Genomic DNA, 20941 nt, shown 5'->3' on the forward strand with positions numbered 1-20941 from the left:
CTGTCCACACGTGCGCTCGCACACCGCGTGCACACATGTATACCACCTTCCTTCCAGATGCAGAATTGATTTATGTGCATGTTGGGGGTGTGGAATTGATCAGTTCGCATCAAAATTCCACGTGAACTCCCACATAACAAATCAGACCCCGACCTTTAGCCCCAACATCTTTAGCTGCTGATGCACACCTGGGGGACAGCCTATTAAGTACTGTTTTGACACATACAGTTGGTGTTTTGAACAGTACCAGGGTGAATTGGCAGCATCGTGAAACATTAGTGGTAGTAATGCATCGGGCTGTGAAATAGATCATCTGCAGTGACAGTTATGGTGACTGTCAGACCGTAGAGAAAGAGATTTAACTAGCCTTTTGTCTGCATGAAATAAACATCGCATGGGGGGTTAAATGCTCCGACATATGACTGCTTGGCGACGAATCAAGCACATTCTAAGTACCCACTGCGGTAATGAGAATTTGGTAAATAATACTGAAAATGTAGTTATAATATGAAGAAACATATATATTTATGTATATATTTCTTTTTAATTTCAGACAGTTTGTTTCAAGCTAATTATTTCCAAAGAAACTGTCAGACATATGAACAGAGGAGTGCACATCTTACTGCTACAATCTAAGCAGCATTTACAGAAATGCTTAAAGGTGATTTTGCTATGACAGGCAACGCAGTAATCATTTTAGAGCAGCGAGTGCAACACACAAGGCTTCAAGGGTAACATGCATAACAAGGTCTGCGGCTGGTCACACGACTGCCACTGCTCGGGCTTTATCCAGGGATATAATAAATAAACAAGATGGCGTCTCATTCACTCACAATGCAGCACTTAAACGCTGAGGACAAGTAAGATCCATAAATAATGGGGGAGTTAGATGGTAGATATATGTTAAGCCTGGGAAACGGCCGGCTCTGTGTTTTATGGGGCTAGTTCCAATGTTGATGAATATTTGCCAGTTCGGAATCATAGCTTAATGTCAGCCCACAATTTGTCGCAATTAGTAGGATGATTTATAGGAATGGCGAGGCCGAGTGCATGGTAACAATTAACACAGCTTTCTCTGGGCTTTTTTTTTTTTTTTTTTTTTATTAATGGGGTGTCGCAGCAGAAGAAGGTTTCAACCAAAGCAAGTATTCATGCAGGTCTCTCAGTGTGTGGCAGCGTCCAGCTGCAAAGATAGAGGGCAGGCTAAGGCAATTCTGCAAAAGTGAAATGAACTACGTATACTTATTCTGATTTGCCTTTTTTTTTTTTTTTTCAACAATATTTGATCTATTTTTAGATAATTTAACATTTTTTTATCCATTTTGACAATTTATGCTTTTTAGTTTTCTAATGACAACAAAAGTTATGCAAATTAATATAATTTTCCAGGCTACTGCTTATTCCGATTGCAAATATACATATACACTTTATACAGCATATATGCAACATTTGGCATTAAAGTGTGCACTTTTTCAAAACTATGCAATGAGACAAAAGGAACCAAACAGCTGTTCTGTCTGGCAATAACAGGGTTCAAGTGGAGCGATGTGCCCCTAAACGGCTAATAAACGGCACAAAATGAGCCTGCAATTAAATTTATACACTTGATTGCACTGCTGTCATGTCCACTACAGGCTTATCGAACACCTGGGATCTATTTCCTAATAGAACCTTGGGGAGAGTGGGAAAGAGAGAAAGAGGAGGGGAAAGAAATGAACAAAGCAATCTTTTTTTTTCCCCTACAATTTTTGGCCTGCTTTCTCAGTCATTTGTGGAGGATTCCCTTCGCAGACGGCAAGGTCTGAAGCTTTTCTAAAAAAGAAAATCAAGGCGGCTGTCATTGAAAAATGCCACGTAGCTGCGGCAAATTAGGTTTTCCATTATACATTTAAATTGCTGTATCGATTTGCAGTCATTAGTAAGCTATTTTATGACACTAATGAAATGTTGATGTGTTTACGGATTCAGTCAAGGTGAGTACTAAACAGGAGCAAAGTGTTAAAATGTATTGCATCTTGTAGTCTTAAATGTTACACCTTTCTAATTTTCAGCATTTTACACAATTGTGCAGATGAGGAAAAAAGCACTGAGTAGCATAAATGTCTATACGTTATTTGTGACCCGTCTCGCCAAGTAACATGCATCGATACATGATAATAAATAACGTTATTACAAATCTAATGAAATGACAGATTCTCTTCTAACCGACTCCATAAGCGCTGACAGCGCACTGCAATACCTCTCAGCAGCCCAGCCTCAACGCTCCATCTCATCATGAAAAAAGGTGTCAGCACAGCAAATTATAATCGTTAATAAACCTTCATTTGATGGTGTTTGACAAAACTGTGACGTTACTGCGAAAATGCCCATCTTTTTCCTCATGTCTAGTTACATGTAGTCTTCTCACTTTCATCTCCATTTGAATAGCGAATAAGCATTTTACGTCCTCCTAAAGCATACAGATATATGGATTTTCTACCAAAAAGTATTTGTACCAAAAAAATCTAGTGGAAAAGTTTTGTTTCTAGAAACCTGTAAAAACTCAAAAAACAGGTCATGTTCTATCCAATACACTTAGAGAACATATTAAATATGCTGATAAACACATGATTTTACTCTTCTTCAACATCACTGCAGAAAGTACAAGCAAAGAAAGCGACATTGTCAACAAAAGGGCGTCTGTTGAATTTGAGTTAAACGTAAGAAGCCTACACTTATGTCTTCGCTCTGTTTCCTCGACAAAGAGCAAGGCTTCCTCCTTCCTAAATTTCCTTCAATTTGCTAATTACGCCAGGCAATTGCAGTGAGCTGGTGAGGGAAGTTTTGGGTACTCCGGGCCCAGAATCCGTCTGTGACCACAGCTAAGTCACAAAGTATGTGGCAGTAGGCCAACCATAATTTTGCTAACCCTTTTTTAATTGTGGGAGGGTCACTCACAATGCCCAGTAGAAAGCATTAGGCACTGAACTGCAACTGACAAGGGCAGGTTTCCCACCAGCTAGAGGCACCTTGAAGGCAGGCCAAGAAGGGGAAAAAAATAAAAGTGATGCTAAATTAAAAGCTATATATTTGTCTTCAGTCTTTTTAGAAAATTCTACAACAATGTGAATTGTGTCATTTAAGGTAAACTTCGCAGGGTTTGAATATTACACTTAAGTTCAAGGAGTGAAAACCATGAATAAGTCAGTCAGCTTCTTATTTGGTTATGTTTTCTAATTTTGTGACCTTGTCAAGCAATTATTCGCCACTCTCTGCCTTTTTCTCTACTTACCTGGTTCACTGGTTCACTAAGTGACTAATGGTATTTTAACTTGACCAAATGTTTTAGCGCTCCTCTGAAGTGGCCGCAGCGCAATTAGTTCAATATGTTTCACCGTTAAAAATCTAACTAAGCTAATTTTTCAGGAATTTGTACATTTCTCAAAACGATTCATCGTCGAGAATGTGCAAACAAAGAAATATACATTCTCTTCTTTCTTACTCTTAAATTAAGCTTTTTTGACAGCTGACTAACAATCATCATTACGGCTTAACAGTTACCTGTGAGAATGGCCATAAATCTTGTTAAAATAACCAAAACCGTCTCTCGTGCATTTTTTCCACACAAGAAGCAACCTGTCTGTGAGCACACACCATCTGTACATAGTTAGAGCCGTACGCACACAGATGGCAGCCAAACACTCCCAAAGTTGCTCCGTCCGCACGTCTAACCTTACAAAGCAAACTAATTAACAGTAAAACGCAGAGAGAAGGGAAGGAACAGTTTGAAAGAGTTGCAATGACTCTAATGAGGAGAGAGAGAAGAGTCATCTATATAGCAATGCCGGAGGGATGGGGTGGGGGGGACTTTTACTGAGGCTTTAGCTTTACTGCCCTCTTTAAGATCCATATTAAATGAGGGCTACTTATCGCCGAGACTCTGTCCCAGCACACAAGCCTTTAACAGCATGGCGAGGGGCATAGGGCAGCCCTCTGAAAGGAGGGAGAGGAGTGTTGGCGGGGCTGGGAAGGGAGGGAGGAACCTCCATTTACCGAATAATATATTGCAAGACGCACTGACAGTGACACACAAAACATGTTAACCTGGGTTAACTGGTCAGTAATGTTAATATTAGGTACACATTTTGGAACAGGCAAGTTTAAAAATTTTCGTACTTCACGATCACAATGCTGCATTTCAGTCCACCTGTTGTGACAGAAAACAGCTACAGAGCTGTGTGCCAGCTGCGTGCAACTTACTTCAAAGTATATTTCATTCATTTCCTTTGACAATGACAACAAAACCAGTGAAGGACGCGTGTATTGTTCTGGTTGTTGTCTTTTCACAACAGTGTGTCCGCCTCACTTCCAGGCGCCTACCACACTGATGAAATGTATTTTGTGAAAAGGAGGACAACTCCTTGGAAAGTTAATTAGGAAACAAGCGGAGGAAAAAGCAGGAAACGAGAAATGACCCAGCTGCCAAAAGTAATAACGTTTTCATTATTTATTTCATTATTCATTTATGGATGTGTTCAGACAGAATTAATAATAGAAAATCCCTGAGAGAAAATGTTTGCGCTGGAACCCTATTACGAGCAGGGCCAAGTCCAGTGGCACAGTTAGTTAACATGCACAAATGTACTGCCCCTGACAAATAACACATCAAGTGGAGCGCTGGATTATTTTGTGTTCCCAAATCTCTCTCTCTCTCCCTCTCTCTCCCTCTCTCTTTCAATTCTCTGCTTTTCATTTAATTGTTTCAGTCAAGGTTAAGGTTGTATTCAAACTGTTACTCCCTGCTACCTTCATGGAAAAATAATGCAATTTAAGAAAAACTAAAGCAATAAAGCAATCATGTGCTGCCAAATGCTGCGAGAACTGCATCGCAATAATAACCGTGGCATCCATTTAAATGTGTGTTGTTCTGTTTATGTACAAAAAGTGAGATGTCCAGTTCTCCACGAGAAAGCCAGTAATGAAGCACAGAATCAATTAGAAGTCCCTTTGGAGAGAGAAATATGTGCTGTTCCATTACACATTTCTGTTTTTTAGTCCAAACACTACACTGCACGATATTCCCTGATCTGGCCTGTGTTTGCTTTTCTCACTGTTTACTGCAACACTTCCAGGCCAACTCACATTTGATTTTTCCCACTGAGATTCCGAGCACACTCCCAACACGGACTCTGGAGAAAATGAGTCCGGAAAGGAGTAGTGGCAAATCATTCAAGGCTGTCCAAAGATCTCTATTACAAAAGCAGATTTTATTTTCACTTCCAACACAGACATCTCTGTTAAAAAGCATGTCAAAGGCAACTGGGATGGCTGGTTTTTCTCTTGGCATATTATTTTTCACTTATCAAATGTGTTTCCCTTACCAGCGTCCCAACCACAACCCACCCATCCAATTCCTGGCTTTACTATATTAAGTAAAATTGAGACCGGATGGTGGGGGACAGAGCGCCTTATTGGATCTATGAATCTAGCTACAGAAGATGAGGTAGCGTTGTGTTGGTGTGTAGGTGGGCGGGTGTGTTTTGGGGAGGTTAAAGGGACAAGTGAAATTAAAAGAGAAAAAACTAAGACGAGAGCCTTGGCCATGTGTCAGCAGAGCATTTTTACATTATCCATACATGAGGCATTTCTTTCTTGCTCTCCTATTCTGCGCTCAAAGCACCAGGGCCACAGCCATGTGTGAATAATCACACAGAGGGCCTCAGAGGTGCCCTCGCCGCCTTTCAAAAAGGCTGGGTGCAAGGGCAGATGGGGGAGGTATAGGCTGAAGGAGTCGAGAGATGGAGGGAGGGGGGGGGTTGTAAACGTTAACACGTTGAGGATTTGGATATCCTCACAAGCTTGTCTCATTAGCCGCTAATTGGCAAGACTTTCCCCCATCTTTTGTTCAGCATCACGTTTGTCTTTTTTTTTTTTTTTTTGCAGTGATGCAAAAGAGGAAGAGAAAGAAAGGTGGAGCTAGCAGGATGGTCGACTACATTTTTCAAGTGCACCATGGTTCGCTGAGAAAGCCTTAAGCACATATTAAGGCAACTTCTGTTCTATGATTAAGCTTAAAAAGCAACGAGTACAAAACTAAATGCTTAACCTGCTCAACCAAATTAGTATGGGGCCGGGGGGGGCTCAAAAGAAATAAAGAAATAAGTGACACAGAAGATAAGAAGGAAGGACGGGGTTATTTTTCCCCTTTTTCCCCTCGATCACCTTTCCCAACTGGGAAATCAAAGAAAAATATCAACACAGCTAAACGGTAAATTATTATCAAAGCTTCCTTCAGTGCCCGGTCCCAAGTAGACATATTGGAGTTGTCATGCAGAGGATAGCCAATACTTTCCTAGTATTATAGAAATATATTGCACGCTTTGACAAACATTAAACAAGACAATAAAATACATAGGTAAAGGTGTATTTGCCTACAGGCACAGATGGATGGAAAGAAAAACGGGAAGAAAGGGAAAATGAGAAAATAAGTCTCTATATTAACAACACAGTTTCCTGACAGTCCAAGTGAATTATACGTTTCCAGAAGAATCCTTAAGGCAGAAAAAGAGGGTCATGCGTGCACCTTGAGGATTTTTTCTTCCCTGCCCTGCTCTGCTCTGCTCTGCCCATAGCTTTCTCACACTTTCTGCATCCGTTTGATTCTACAGAGAAAACAGTGCCGTGAATGCAAATAAGGATCAGGTAGACGGCAGGTCAATTGTCCATTTATGTTGGTTTACATTAGTTTATTATTTCAAAAACTTATTGGATTTCGGAACATAATAATTCAGAGCAAACAATGTCTGCTGTACTCAATTTTAATGGATGTCGTTAAATGGAATAGGCAGAGCTATGTGCACCTCCATGTTTGCAGAGATTTGCAGGATTTTTATGATGACTGAAAGAACAGAAGCTGTGTCAATACTCGCATTTACTGACAAGTTGTATAATATTATGCACTCTGGAAAGACAATCTCCTTTATCGCCGACATTCGCATGAAGTCATCACACAGTTTTGAGTTGAGAAATGTACTATGAGTTCAGTTAAGCTATGAGGAGAGCATACACATGGTGCATTGGTCATAAACAGCATACAGAGAATGGGATATACTGGAAAAAACTGGGCAAAAGTAACGTGATGGTTACAATTATGGCGTGAGTAGAGGCTCTGTTTTATGTTAAAAGAGATGTCAGAGAGGAAGAGAGGGTTAGGAAGCTGGGTCAGAGCCCTCATATGCTGTTTAACACCTGACACCAAGGCCTTACCAAGGCTCACAACTCATATGGAAAAAAAGGCGTGAAGAAAAAACAAGGTGAGGGTGTAAAAAAAAAAAAAAAAAAAAAAGAAAGAAAGAAATAGCCTAACCCTACAGCTCAGTCCTCTGTCTGTCCTTTTCTGGGACAGCATCTTGAATTGCTGTCATCACCTGACACAACTTTCTACAAAATAAAAAAGCTTTAAAAATGTTATATATAAAATATTACTTTGTCTCGCCTTGTATCATTCAAAGACCTAAATCAAAATAAAAATTTCTGACCCAAGTTAAACATCCAACATGAAACAGCCATGGGAGTCACAAGAGCGAAGCCTCCAGCAGAAACCCATAGGTCACAAGCGGCCAGCACATGAGTCCTTGGCTTCATACAACATGCAGCAGATCAAGGGCCTCGAACTAAAGCAGTACTGACAGTGACCTCACCGAGACCCAGCAACTGAAACAGCCCTAACAAGGTATTAGCAGGCACCTCTGTATACCCTCCAACTCTCAGCCTGGGTCTAAAGAAACACAGCTGCATGGAGTGTTTTCCAGGGCGGAGGGCAAACCTGCAAGCAACATGGTGCCCCTGGGTAAGCTCAAGGGTGCAGCTACAAGGTCAAGAATTCAAAGCAATGGGGGGCAAAGTTTACTAAGAGTATTTTTTAATGGCATTTTCTTTCGCTAACTACACAAAAAAATATTTTAAATAAAAAATGTGCAACATGTTTTCCATTTTGTGATACTTCTTTAGTATGTCTGAAGTACAAAAGGGTTTAAAATTCAAAATATTAAATTAAATAAAAGTATGTGTAACCGTAAAATGACAAATAACATAAAAATAAAACTGGAGTTTACATAAAATATAGATTTAAATTTCAGATCAAGATTTATTGATTTATTGATTTGATTCTGGCTAGTTAAATTAAAGCTAAATTTACAGCCTACTGTAGAACCGCTGCATTAGAAAAGTTATTTGTTATAGCCAGTTTATTCATTTCATTTCAACTGGCACTACTCAAGGAGTTTTAAACCTACAACTATGACGTATTTTTCATATAAACTCAAAATGCACACACATAAAATCCCAGTCATTGAAAAGTCAGCAATTGCCCAGAGAACTATATAATAAAGAAAGACGAAGGTATTGGTAATGTGGGCGCCAATTCTGTAGTTTTCAGTGAATAATATTTCTAATGCAAGTTCTTTGGCGTGATATTGACTCAGAAATGTCCTGTAAAGTTCTATGTCACAGTCAAAACTATTTACAACAGGTACAGAAAGAGCTTAAAACATTTATCAGATTTAAATTATGACATTTTTTTATTTAAGATAAAGACTATATTACGTAATACATCAAACCCCTTGGTGCTTCTGGCTAAAATAACTACGGACACATTAACACAGAAACCAAAAATAACCCTCACATTTTTTTCTGTGGTTGGGTGGACTCAGGGGATGATCTTCAACCTTTCCTGCTGCTTCTGCTTCACAAGGTAGAGCAAAATAATCTAAGATATCTTAAAGGAATGCCACTGACTGGGTCTAGCTTGCACAATAATATTTAATGATTATAAGTGTCAAATCAATATTTTTTTTTAGATGGCCACACCAATTTGTAGACCTGGATGTATTATTGTGTTCTAGAAATTGTAAATGCCCTCAACAAATGCCAGGAGTCAACATGATGGCAAATAGTCCAATATAACAAGAGGTAACAGCAAATGATCCACTTAGCCAAAGTCTGTCAAAGTTCATTAAAAACTTGAAAGCAGCTACATTACTGAAACACTGTGAAAATGTCTGTGACCAGCTAGTGACCTGCTAATTTTGGCTGGTTTACCTCTCAGTGGCGATCTACCTGTTGGGTTAAGGGCTTGTGTGCCGCTTACGGAGTCATAACGATCTGCATGAAGCGGAGACGCATCGTCCGTTTTTATATACATACTACATGCTATACCAAGCTCAGTCCCATCTGCCGTCCCGTTCACCAGGCACTTTTGCCTCATATAACTAAATTCAAGTCAACAGAAGAGGTCAGGAGAAGGCGATTCAGGGAAACTAATCAATATCAAAGGATCAGTATATTGGTGTACAAGTCAAAAACAGTGGCAATAAGTGACAGTCACTGTGATAACAAGTGACACTGTAAAATAAAATTGCCATTTGGAAAAAGAAATGTAGGACACATTAAAAAAATTATTATTAAATAAAGGGGAAGTTTTATTTATATTGAGAAACTAAGTTGGATTAAATCCTTCATGATAATGAGCTGAGTTTTAAAGCAGTATAAACAATTTTCCAAAAGTCATTCATTTATGGTTTAACCATATCTTTGTATGCATAATGATGATAATTTTTGTATTTAATTTAATTCTGATTAAATATCATATCCATATACACTATAAACATATTCACTCCCTGCAGTAATAGATATGAGTTTAGTTTGCCCTCTACGAATGTGGTATAGCAGTGTTTTTGAGTGCGTATGCATGTGCAGGCACGTATGGTGGTTGTCTCTGTGTGACTGTGGGCGTCTGGAGGAGAGAGAAGCCTCATCTGTTACCAGCCCAGCCCGGCCGGCCCGCCGCATGAAGTAGAACGACAGGGTGTCACCGCCGACGACAGTGATGGATGCCCTAAATTCTGTAGGCAACTTGGGCAATTGGACGCATTAACAACAGGCACCTGCTTTCCCCCGTACAAATCTATTAAAAGATAACAGCAATGGCGGCTCCCACACTATTAGTAAATTATAGCTCTGTCTGTGTGAGGTAAGTGTGAGCCTCCCTTTTCCCACATACCCCCACCTACTCTCCTCTGCCATTTTTTCTCATTGGCAGTCTCACAGTGCCACCCAGTGGCAACAATATGTAATGCTTTTTCTAAAATGTGAAGCAATGTTTGAACATGGACAAAAAAATCAACAGAAGAGACCAAGTGTACTCAAAAGTAATCTCCACCCATATCTGTGGACAAGATGCATGAACTACAATATAAATTACCATTTACGGTCTATAGCTTTAGTCCAGGTGGAAATATACTCCGTAATTACAAGACGGCCATATCTGCAATCTGAACACAAAAACAAGAGTCAAGCCAAAAATAAAGTATTCACTGTGAGAGTTTGCCTTAAGGCCAGCCTTGTTAACAGCCAATCACCTTGGTTGGTGATGATCACTGGTGTGACAACCCTTAAATCAGTTAACAGTTCACCAGTGTGTGTTCTTCACCTTTCTGTGCACCTCATGGATTTCTCTTTCAAGCTTATTTTCCATAAATAAATAAGCTCTTCTTAGAGCCGAGTGTACCAACTCGCTAAGGATTGGAGACAATGTGGCGGACATAAAACCATTATGACCCACTCAAGACCTCCTCTATTAAAACATTAACAGGAGACCAGCACTCGCAACATGACACCGTTATGGCATATCGTGGGCTATAGCTCAGGTACGCCACATAAACGTGTGTCACATAAATTTGCTGTGGATAAATATTTCTACGTCTGTGAGGGAGGGCATGTGTTTGTGAGTTGGCCAAGAATAAAGGGAAGACAAGACCAATAAATACTTTTACAGCAGGCAATTTGTCAGGATGTGTAAATGTCTCCGATTCCCAACAGCACTGGGGTAAAATTTACAGTCACTCTGGAAGTGACAATGCACAAAAAAGGACCACTTTTTACTCTCTCTCATCTCCCTCAGACCACTAAAACCTTCCCATAAATCTCCTCCGGTCCCTCCAGATGTCTGCTGTTGTCAGATATCATGCCTTGACAATGCCTTCCACCATCATTGTCTTGACAGAAATATGATATGTGAAACTGCAATGTCACATCACTTAACATGATTTAGCCTAAGCTAGCCTGCGCCATTTTAATCAATCAAAAGTGTCACCTTTTTCGCTGTAATGATGGTAGAGGTATAGGATCCCTGTGTTGGGCTGATCTATAAGACTTATCTAGGCTACTGATTTATGACTCCTGCCAGCTAATGTACTAAAGGAGACTCCTCTCTTCCTGTCATCAGGGTTTCTATCAAATTGGCAAATAAGTAGGCCAGTATTACCTCATGAGCAAGGAAAGGAAGACACTCGTGTCACTGTGTTAACCCTATGCCTAACTGCATTTGAAATCTATATGGAATACTTCCTTAATGTGCCACCAGACAATCCTGTTCTCTGTATCTTGTTAAAGTACATGGGACAAACATGTCCATCAGTAAGAGTATATCAGGGAGCTTCTTGTAGCTGGTCCCAATAACATATAAATACTGAAAGACATACCAGACTTAAAATTACATTTTTTTTTATGTTTTGGTGTTTTTGAAATTGTGTAATAAAAAGACAATTCAATGGTCAATGCTTAGTCTCACAATTCAGTTCAAAGCCACAATTCGTCATGATTATTGATTTAATAAACAGAAAAATGGAAACAATAATTTTGTTCTGAAGGTAAGAGCATGCTAGACCCCAGACTCTTCCTGTCTTAATCTTTTGCCCACTGAGCTATACATGAAATTAAGAATCATGCTAACTAGGCTTAATGAAGGAGACTGTCTGACTCAGACAAGCAAGGCAACGTGTTTGAGAGTTATCGATGATGCATTAAATGTTTTAGGAGGATACTGTTTTCCTAACTGTTAAACTATATTGAATTAAACATAAAAGTGTTTGTTATTTAGCAAAGTCCACTGACTAAAACGGATTTGTCAAAAAAATGGAAACATATGTTGATACAACACAATTCTATAGCACCACAAACCTCAGCTCCCTCGGTTATGATAAACAAATGCTGAAAACCATAACCTAAGATTTAATGACAGACTATTTAATTAGAATTAATTTGTTTTCTCTACTGTACCTAGATTAAACTGGCAAGTGAGTGTACGTGCTACACTGTGTCCTCTGGAGAAGGAAACGTTCTGCTTTTCCTTTCTTAATTACATTATTATTTCTAGGGCTGGGCATTGCTCCCGATTTCTGATTATTGACTTGTTTACGATTCACAATATCCTGATTCGATTGAATATCAATTACTTTCAAAACAACTATACTTAGTTATGAAAGAGATTTTCACAAAACTAATGTTGTCATACGTTCCAGAGATTTGCGGTATTTTCCCCAATATTTTACCTCTACTTGACACTTATTTCACATGGCTTTGCTTTTGGGCAGCTGCTCTTTGACATCATATTTATTAAATCCTATCAGCTTTCAGTCCTGGCCGTTCCTCTCTGGGTTTGAGCTTCTGTCATGTCACAGATCCCGCTCACACACGGACTAATATCGTTGTGTGATCTAGTTTGATTTGAAGTGCCAAACCAGTCTTGCAAGAGTGCAACAAGATTTCTAACGAGAGGATGCAGGAAATTTTTTAAAAATCCATCCGAGGATTTTATGAATCAATATCAAATCAAGACAGATTTGAAACATAGAATTTCTTTTTTTTTTTAAACCCAGGCCCAATTATTTACAAAGTCAGTTTCATTATTCAGTGAATTTAGAATCATATAAGATAGGAATCAAAATTCCCACAGAAAACGTTCATTCTCCTACATGCCCTTTAAAGAATTACAAGTGAAGGGGGAACTTTACCTGTAACCACAACAGAGTGACTGGACCCACATGCCAGCAGCTTCACCCTGCCCAGCCCAGCCGCAGTAAAGTCTTTCAGATGGGACTCCAATGGCCCGATGTCCCCTGGTCTGCCATGTCCGGTCTGGCCAAGCTCCCCACTACCCCAGCAAAGCAGATCCATATCCAACTCACTCTGTGTGCCCTGGGAAAACAGACAAGGAAAAGTAATAAGGTTTGCTCGGTTCCACACAAATGAACACACGAAATATATTTCAGATTCACCGTTCATCACCATCAACAATAGCCTTAAAATATAGTGCGATGAAAAAAGTGGAAATGTTATAGCCGTATATAAACAGTGATCTTCTAATCAGCATTAAGCTTGCATGAAATAATCAGAAGTTCTCTGCCTTATTTGTAATGAACTGCAGATCACCAATATGCTCCTCAACATGTTTATTTACAGTCTGCCCTCCATGCTAATTAGAATGTGACCCGGCATTCACATGCACCCACAAGGAAGCCGAGTGTACACGCACGCGTACACACACACACACCCCACAGCAATATCACAAGCACAATTCCATCCGACTGATATTGGAATTTTCCGAAAGAGCAAACCAATAGATAACCTATTACAAAACTATAAGAGATCAATAGCTAATTTCTTTGCATTGATTACCACTTGGACATTTAACACGCGCCCTGTGGCCACAATGTGTGTTCCACAAGCTTAGATCCCCATTGGCCCTCATGAGTATTAAAATTATCGATTCAGACAGAGGACTAAAAATGTCAAGCTGTTCATTAATCTTAATAAAGACTGGACTTGACCAAGGCACCCTTTCTCCCAATGCAGGGATACAACCTATCCAACCAGGAGCACATACACGGCATAGATTAATGAGCTTCTACTGAGGGATGAGATTTAAGTCTTTCCTGTTAATAGATCAATTACAAAAGAACAAGTCTTTTATAATCGTGCTTACTTTAACCTGGTATGCACCTCCACAACACAACATTTTAAAAGTCACATTAAATGTCCAATTTGAGTTATATCTTGAGAAATTTCAAATCAACTTCACAAAACAAGCAGTAATGAGGTCTTTGAAGCTGCATCTGCCGTTACACTACAGATGGTCCTCCGCAGTCCACAACAGACAAATGTTATCAGGCACTGCCTAACAACCAGTTTCATCTCTCTCTTATGTAGATGAGTTTCAAAGCATGCGGGGCTGTCCTTAGCTTAATGAGGGCCCTAAGCAGGATTTGATTTGCTCACTTTTCTCACTTTTAATTACTTTCATTTTTCTGCCACACTTGCTCAGACGTTTCCTGCTCGCAGCTGATTGGCAGTTAAGTTGCTGCCTTGATTTGCTACATTCATATCCACTAATCAGGGATAGGGCTACCACAACATTTTGAAATAAACACAGAGTTGGGGATTAGCAGTTTTTTTTAAAAAAATAAAAAAATTGCTGACAAGACAGTGGCACGCTGACCAAATTCTCTGCAACAAGAAAAAGCTCAAAGCTTTTCTGCGTACATCCAATACATAACCCTAGCAAAGCCAAAGACATTTCTTGCTCCATTTGATACCACTCAGCTGATTTTACAGAAGCATTTAAGTTTATATTTTTTCACTATGATATGTTTCTGGCAGAATTTGCTGGAGAGATGTAACAAAATATGAAGAGGGAAGGTTTACGTCCCCCCAACTTTACTGACAACACAGAATCTATTCAGTAGAAGACGATGACCAAGATGGACGGAGGCAGATTCACGCTGTTAAGAATAACAATAAGAAAAACCTTTGTGCTACCCACATCCACATTTTTGTCATTATTTCATTATGCACAAAACCATTTTGGTCACTACTGGGAATTCATCACATCACCTGATGTTTACCCCATGTGGGGCAAACCCCTCGTGTCCATATAATAAATTCACAAATAATAAATTCACTCTGGGCATGCATTTATATTCTGTTTAGGTAACAATATCTTCATATTGCATTGCAGTGTTGTTACTAACTGCAGTAGTACCAACCAGTATTTGGTTAGCAACTCTGCACACCAAGCAACACCACAGACAAAAGTAGGAGGTTTCAAGTTTTCAGACCAACAACTAACCTGTGCCACTTTTAAAGTAGAACTTTCCATTTCTTCGTCCTTTACCTTACTTTTCAATCTGTATACTCCTTTTGTTGCTCCCTTGGATTTCTCACATTGCTCTGATTGTCCTGTAGCCCTGACCTCATTTCCCCCTCCTCCCCTCACTACACTCACAACATTGCCACAGTAACCGTCTCCATAGCACTTTCTGTTGACAGCTGATTGAGACTAGCTTCTTATTACCTAAACTCGTTTAAACATTTAAAGGAACAAGGGACACTAACACCTGCAATATTGTGATGGCGACATTAGTATTGCTAAATGACAGTCTTTATGCTATCCAATGGAATTAAACAGAAAAGTTTGCACAAAGGTGATGTGTAGATTTACTTTCCAATGTGGTTATAACGGAGCTTTCTGCAATAATATAAAAATTGTAACTCAAGATGAGTTTTAGACTCAGAATTTGACCAATTTTATTCAACCAAGACTAAAACAGAGTTTGACTGCAATTATTATAACTTTCAAAATTCTGCAATCACGTAACAGTCTTGATGGCATGAATGATCATATTTTTATTACCTTTTTACTATGTTAATCATCCATCACTATCTGAGCATGGCATTAGCCGCGATATATTAACCACAAATTAGACAAATACACGCACTGTCTGACATCAACCAAACTGTGACTTTAGAATGTCATTACAAGTTAAAACACATGGATCTGTGTACAAACAGAAAGCAAAATGCATTTTCTAAGATTGTTATCATGTTCATTTGGTTTTTAAAAGTTATTCTTAACAGCTCTTTCCTGGTGCCACCTGACCCGCTATCTATCAACAGTACATTAAAAATTCCATGTATGCTTTGTGTCTGACTTGAGTATACTTCTTTATGTCACCTTTCCCCACTCACTAAAAAACCTAGAACTGGTATGCAATATCAATCCAAAATGCACCGTAGATATGTTTGTTCAAAAAGAACCACCAGTTCATAACAATTTTCTGCCCATACTCGGCCTCATCTCTTAAAAATCTTAATGTTACACATCTTGCCCACATTACCACAGGAGAAGAGAGAGAAGAGAGTGGACTGTGGGAGGCAAATCAGATTTCCAAAAGATATTGTGGAAACCACTTGTAGACATTGTGCTATTCTCCGAATCATCTAAGCAAGTGGTTACACTGGAACCGTTGACGCCCTAGGAGGAGAACTATGCAAACAGTTGAGTGAATGGGTGCGCACATTGTGGTGGATGGATACCTGTTGAAGCGAGCAGTCAGCGCTTTGCAGGAAAATAACTGTGCCTAAAGCCACCTTGGCATCACGTAGATGAAAAACCACTGGCAGCAGAGTCAACAGAGAAAACGTTCAAGATTGCTGTGGATATGGAGGGAGGCCCCTCGGACACAGGCCGGGGACTAATCACTAATAGTGGCATGCAAAACAGTAAGTGCGTCCCTGGATTGATGTTACTAACTCGCTTAGGAGTGTTTGCAAAATAACAAACGGTTATTTATTGAAATAGATGCCTTTATTCTACTGCAGTTGTCCATTGTCCCATACATTCAATGAGCAGTGTCAAAAGATTTAATCAGCTGATGCAAGAACCTCGCCAGAGAAAAGTGGAAGTGAAAATTAATTCAACTTTGGTAAACTCTGACCCGCAAACTAGTTTGCTTTACTGTATGCATTTATATAGCACTTGTAAATACATACAAGTTGCATAGCGCTTTACATTAATGCCCGAATAAAAGGAAAATTAACCTATAATATATATATATCAGTGGCGAACCGTGAGCACTACAGCTGGGCCTTCACCGCCAAGAAAATAAATCATCACGGAAAAAAGAAACAGTACGATGACTTGAAAGGGTTTAACAACTGCAGTCCTTTAATTAACGTCTATAAATGTAAACAAATAGACCATAACATCAATAACATTAACATTAATATTAACAAGCCTAAATTAAATAAACATAGCCTACTCTAAAGAAAAAATCTGAAAATATAAAATGAAGTCACCCCGAATGTCACCCCGTGTCGCTGCTGACACGGACACCGAGGCTCATTTCATCACCATGGACAGCGCTATGAAATCACGCAATTTGCGCTGAGAAGGTGGCTTATAACATAGGCCTACCTTACATGAAAGCGAAGTCCATTCGTCGGTCTTTTTTTGTGAAGTGGGCGATGGCAGCGTCATAAAGTTTGTCTTTTGATTTGAGCTCCAAAAGAAGTCCTTTCTCTATGGACATCAGTGCCAAAGCTCCCAGGCGATCCTGTCCAGTGCTGTTCCTGGCGTGCGTCTTGATGCGCTTCAGAGCCGAGAAAGACCGCTCCACGGAGGAGGTGGACACGGGGATTGTCAGCACCAGGCAGGTGAGGCGATACAGCTGCGGCATGCTCTCAGTCAGCTCTTTAAGTGTCAGAAAGTGCAGCAGGTCTGATGGGCTCCTTGCCTCAAAGTTTGCCATGTTGTACATGACCGTCAGTTCAGTCTTGAGCCTGGGGAGGTCAAAGTGCAGCCCGTAGTTTTCAGCGAGGCTCTGAAACTCAGAGTTGGGGAAGCTTTCTCTGTATGAGGCAAACTTCTTGGGGTCCAGAAGGGCAAGGAACATGAGTTTTTCATGATCCTTGAACCTGTTCCTCAGCTGAGTGAGAATGTTGTCCAGGATTTCACTGTGCAGCTGCTGGTACGCTGCACGCACATTTCCAACTTTCCGTGCCCTGCACCCGCTGGGACCCCCGACTTCGCGCACAGTGTCCTCATAGATGGAGTCAAATTTGGCCTTTTCTCTCTCTGTGGTGCTGCAAAAGTCATCGATGCTGGACAAACAGAACTGCATGTCATACTCCTTATTCTGCAAGATCCCAAAGAGCACGTCGGAGTAGGCGAACACTGAGTTGAATGTGGCGAGGAGAAAGCAGAACTCGAAGCCCGTCAGCAGTGCCACGTATCCATCAGCGCTGTGTACAGCATCATCATCAAAATCACTGTGGTTGTCAACAATAAATTCAAAGAGCTCCAAGAGTTCTTCTCTCCGCTCATACACAGTGCAAACCAAACGTGATGAAAAGTTCCACCGTGTTGGAGTCACTCTGGGCAGTCTTCGCTGGCATATTTCATCCAGGAGTTTCGTGCGTTTGGCTGACTTTGTGAAAAAGGCTGCGAGGCCACTTAGGTGGGAGAAAAATATTTTGCACTCTTTGATTTTAGCAGCACTTTGGGACATGACGAGGTTCAGACAGTGCGCATAACAGTGAACGAAGAGAGCTTGTGGTATTTTTTCCTTTATTTTAGCTTGGACCCCATTCAGTCCAGAGGCCATAACTGCAGCTCCGTCGTAACACTGGGCAATTACCTTATTGGTGCAGGCACAGTCCTCCAGAAACTCCAAAACTTGACCAGCTATGGCTTCTGCACGCTTATCACCACTGACATCACCAAACTGGAAAAAGCGCTCCTTCACACCGCCGTCAGTGGTGTAACGCAGGACATATGACATCTGAGCGGTGTTACTTACGTCAGTTGTCTCGTCTACCATAACGGAGACAAAGGGCGTGTTCCTCACCTCCTCCCTCATTGCTTCGGTCATTACTTCTGCCACTGATTGAATCAAGTCATTCTGAATTTTGCTGGAGGTGCCGATGAAAACAGTGGCCGAATCCAGATGACAGCGCAGAGGGCTGTCATACTCCGCCAAAAACTCCAGCAACTCCAAGTAGTTCCCCTTGTTTTCGGAATCTTTACTTTCATCATGTCCTCGAAATGACAGCTCTTGCTTTCCAAGAAATGTGACGACATTGATGAGACGTTTCAGGATCTCTCTGTTCTGCCTGACCTTGTTGTTGTGGGCCGTAGTGTGATTGCGGCGCTGCTCATCTAGCTGAAGATCAATTCTTGTGTCCCCAAAAGTTTTCAAACTGACCGTCGCTTGCAGGTGTGCCGCAGAATCTTGGTGTCGGTGGGCTGACTTTGTCAGATTTGTAAGGCTGACAAATCCGCCGCTGACCCAGGTGGATGACTTGTCAGTTGTAAAAAGTAAACAACTCCAGCAGTACAGCCTGTTTGTTTTATTGCAGCCCGTCATCCATGGGTATCGCTGATAATTTTCGGTCTTGAAATGCCTTTCCACTTTTTTAACCTTTTCTTTTAATTCCAGTTCTGGAGTTGGTCTTCCGTTTTTTATTATTTTAAGTTTTTCAGTGAAAGGCCGCCTTGAAAAAGGCGATGCTATCAATCTAGCCACAACGTCACTCTCGTCTGCCGCCATTTAACTCTGAGCGGTTGAGTCCAGTTATCTGTTTCTATGTACAGTATCATACAGTATGATCTGATTGTCTGTACTTTTCAAATTTTCAATAAAGGTTTGCATTAAAAAAAAAAAATCTGAGCGGTTGAGTCTCAACCATTGGTCTCAACCGCTCTCACCACTCTGCCGAGATTCCGATGTTCGGACTTCACGAAGGCCTACAATCTTTTGTTTTTGTCCCGCCCACTTGAAATCAAACCGTGATTGGTCAATTTGCCCGTCACTCTCCAAACCAAAACACATAGCTCGGCCTTCCCCGGGATTCGTGAAGTCCTAACCAATTAATGAGCCAGCCAGCTAACCGGGCCTTGACAGAGACGGACGATTCTGATTGGATAACATGTTTTCAGGACAGTAACCCTTTCATTGCTGGTGTGAACTTGACAGTAAACTTTAGAACATAGATGAGGGAAAATGTATTAAATGTATTGTATTAAATTAGATGAGATAGAAATTTTAAAAAATATATATTATTTTTTATTTAATACTCCTATTTTTTGGTCCAAAATTTTTTTAGGCCTTCTCTGAAGGCGTAGAAGGCCCTGAAGGTTCCCCACTGATATATATATATATATATATATACACACACACAAGCCGTCTTAGCAACTTGAACTTTCTCGAATAAAGTTTTAGCTAACAAGCTAAGCTAACGAGTATGCCAGGTGACTTTCTGCAAGTTTGTTAACTCGGAGAGATTTATTTTCATGGCACGACCACTTCCACATCCACACACCCGCAAGCTCGTTTTGAAATATGAGCACACTTGATGCATAGACTGTATATAAATACCCGAGGCGTTGACACCTTCAAAACACGTCCTGGACACAAATAGCATTTAGCTAACCGCAGGTGTTTGTTAGGCTGCCGTATTATGGCTGTGTGAATGTAAACAGGTGCCCCAAATCATGTTGGTACTAACAAAAAATAAAACACGTTCATGTAAACTTACCAAGTGAATGACTGCTGCTCAGTGAACGCTTACCGCCATTCTAATCCGCCGCCGCGCGCGCCGAAGAAAATAACTGTGTTTCCTGTCTTGACTGCGGCCTTTTATGGAATGAATTTACTATCATAATGCAAGAGCATTTTAAATTGATTCGAGGGCAGAATTTATCGATTTCATTCTCAGATTTTGTGATATTATCTCTCAAAACTCTGCTCTCGCTCTCAAATTTGCTCTGCGCTCTCAAATTTGCTCTGCGCGTGCTCAAACTGTGTCCACGCACTCGGTTACGATGCTGCTCGCGCAGATTTCCTGCGCTCAATCTCCAGCTCTCTCTCTTGCTCTCACGGAACATGTGCGCTCACGAAACTCTGCTCTGCTCGCGGATCTTTGCTGTATCAACGCTGTCAACCAATAGAAGGCCGGCTGGTAGTGACCAATCAGATGATCCCTGTTTGTATACGGTGCGTTGGCTGTTTTTCGAGGAGCGTCGCATACAGGCGGGCACTCTTTCAACAGGTTTCATTCACTCCCTACCCCCGGGGCAGTAATAAATGTGATTTCTTGTATTTGTTGGACCACTGTTCGAATAAAATATCATTCAACACATACAAGAGCGTCCGAGCTTCTCATTAAAATGGCTATATTGTATAATAACAGCCGCATCGAACACTGTTCTTTGCGGTGTGCTGGTGCAGAAAACAATATTCACCATCCTGAAGCTAGCGGGACGGGCGAAATGGAGCGGCAACGC

General features: G+C 40.6%; 2 protein-coding genes across 2 annotated transcripts in view; both read right to left on the reverse strand.

Annotated features, from left to right (window-relative positions):
• LOC311493190 (uncharacterized protein) overlaps positions 1-12993 on the reverse strand; it is a gene marked incomplete at both ends in the record, with an annotated part of 214019 nt that extends 201026 nt beyond the window's left edge. The window contains one exon of the mRNA XM_084551751.1: positions 12831-12993. Within this exon, the coding sequence (XP_084407877.1) occupies positions 12831-12993 (163 nt within the window). The remainder of the gene's footprint in view (positions 1-12830) is intronic.
• Positions 12994-17072: 4079 nt separating this feature from the next.
• On the reverse strand, positions 17073-19022 carry LOC311493191 (zinc finger MYM-type protein 1-like; the record flags this gene model as incomplete). The annotated part of the gene is made up of 1 exon (XM_084551752.1): positions 17073-19022. One exon carries the CDS (start codon positions 19020-19022, stop codon positions 17073-17075), a length of 1950 nt encoding a protein of 649 aa, XP_084407878.1.
• Positions 19023-20941: the final 1919 nt, after the last annotated feature.

This window comes from Chelon labrosus, assembly GCF_963514085.1.
Source record: "Chelon labrosus genome assembly, chromosome: 9".
Classification (NCBI taxonomy): domain Eukaryota; kingdom Metazoa; phylum Chordata; class Actinopteri; order Mugiliformes; family Mugilidae; genus Chelon; species Chelon labrosus.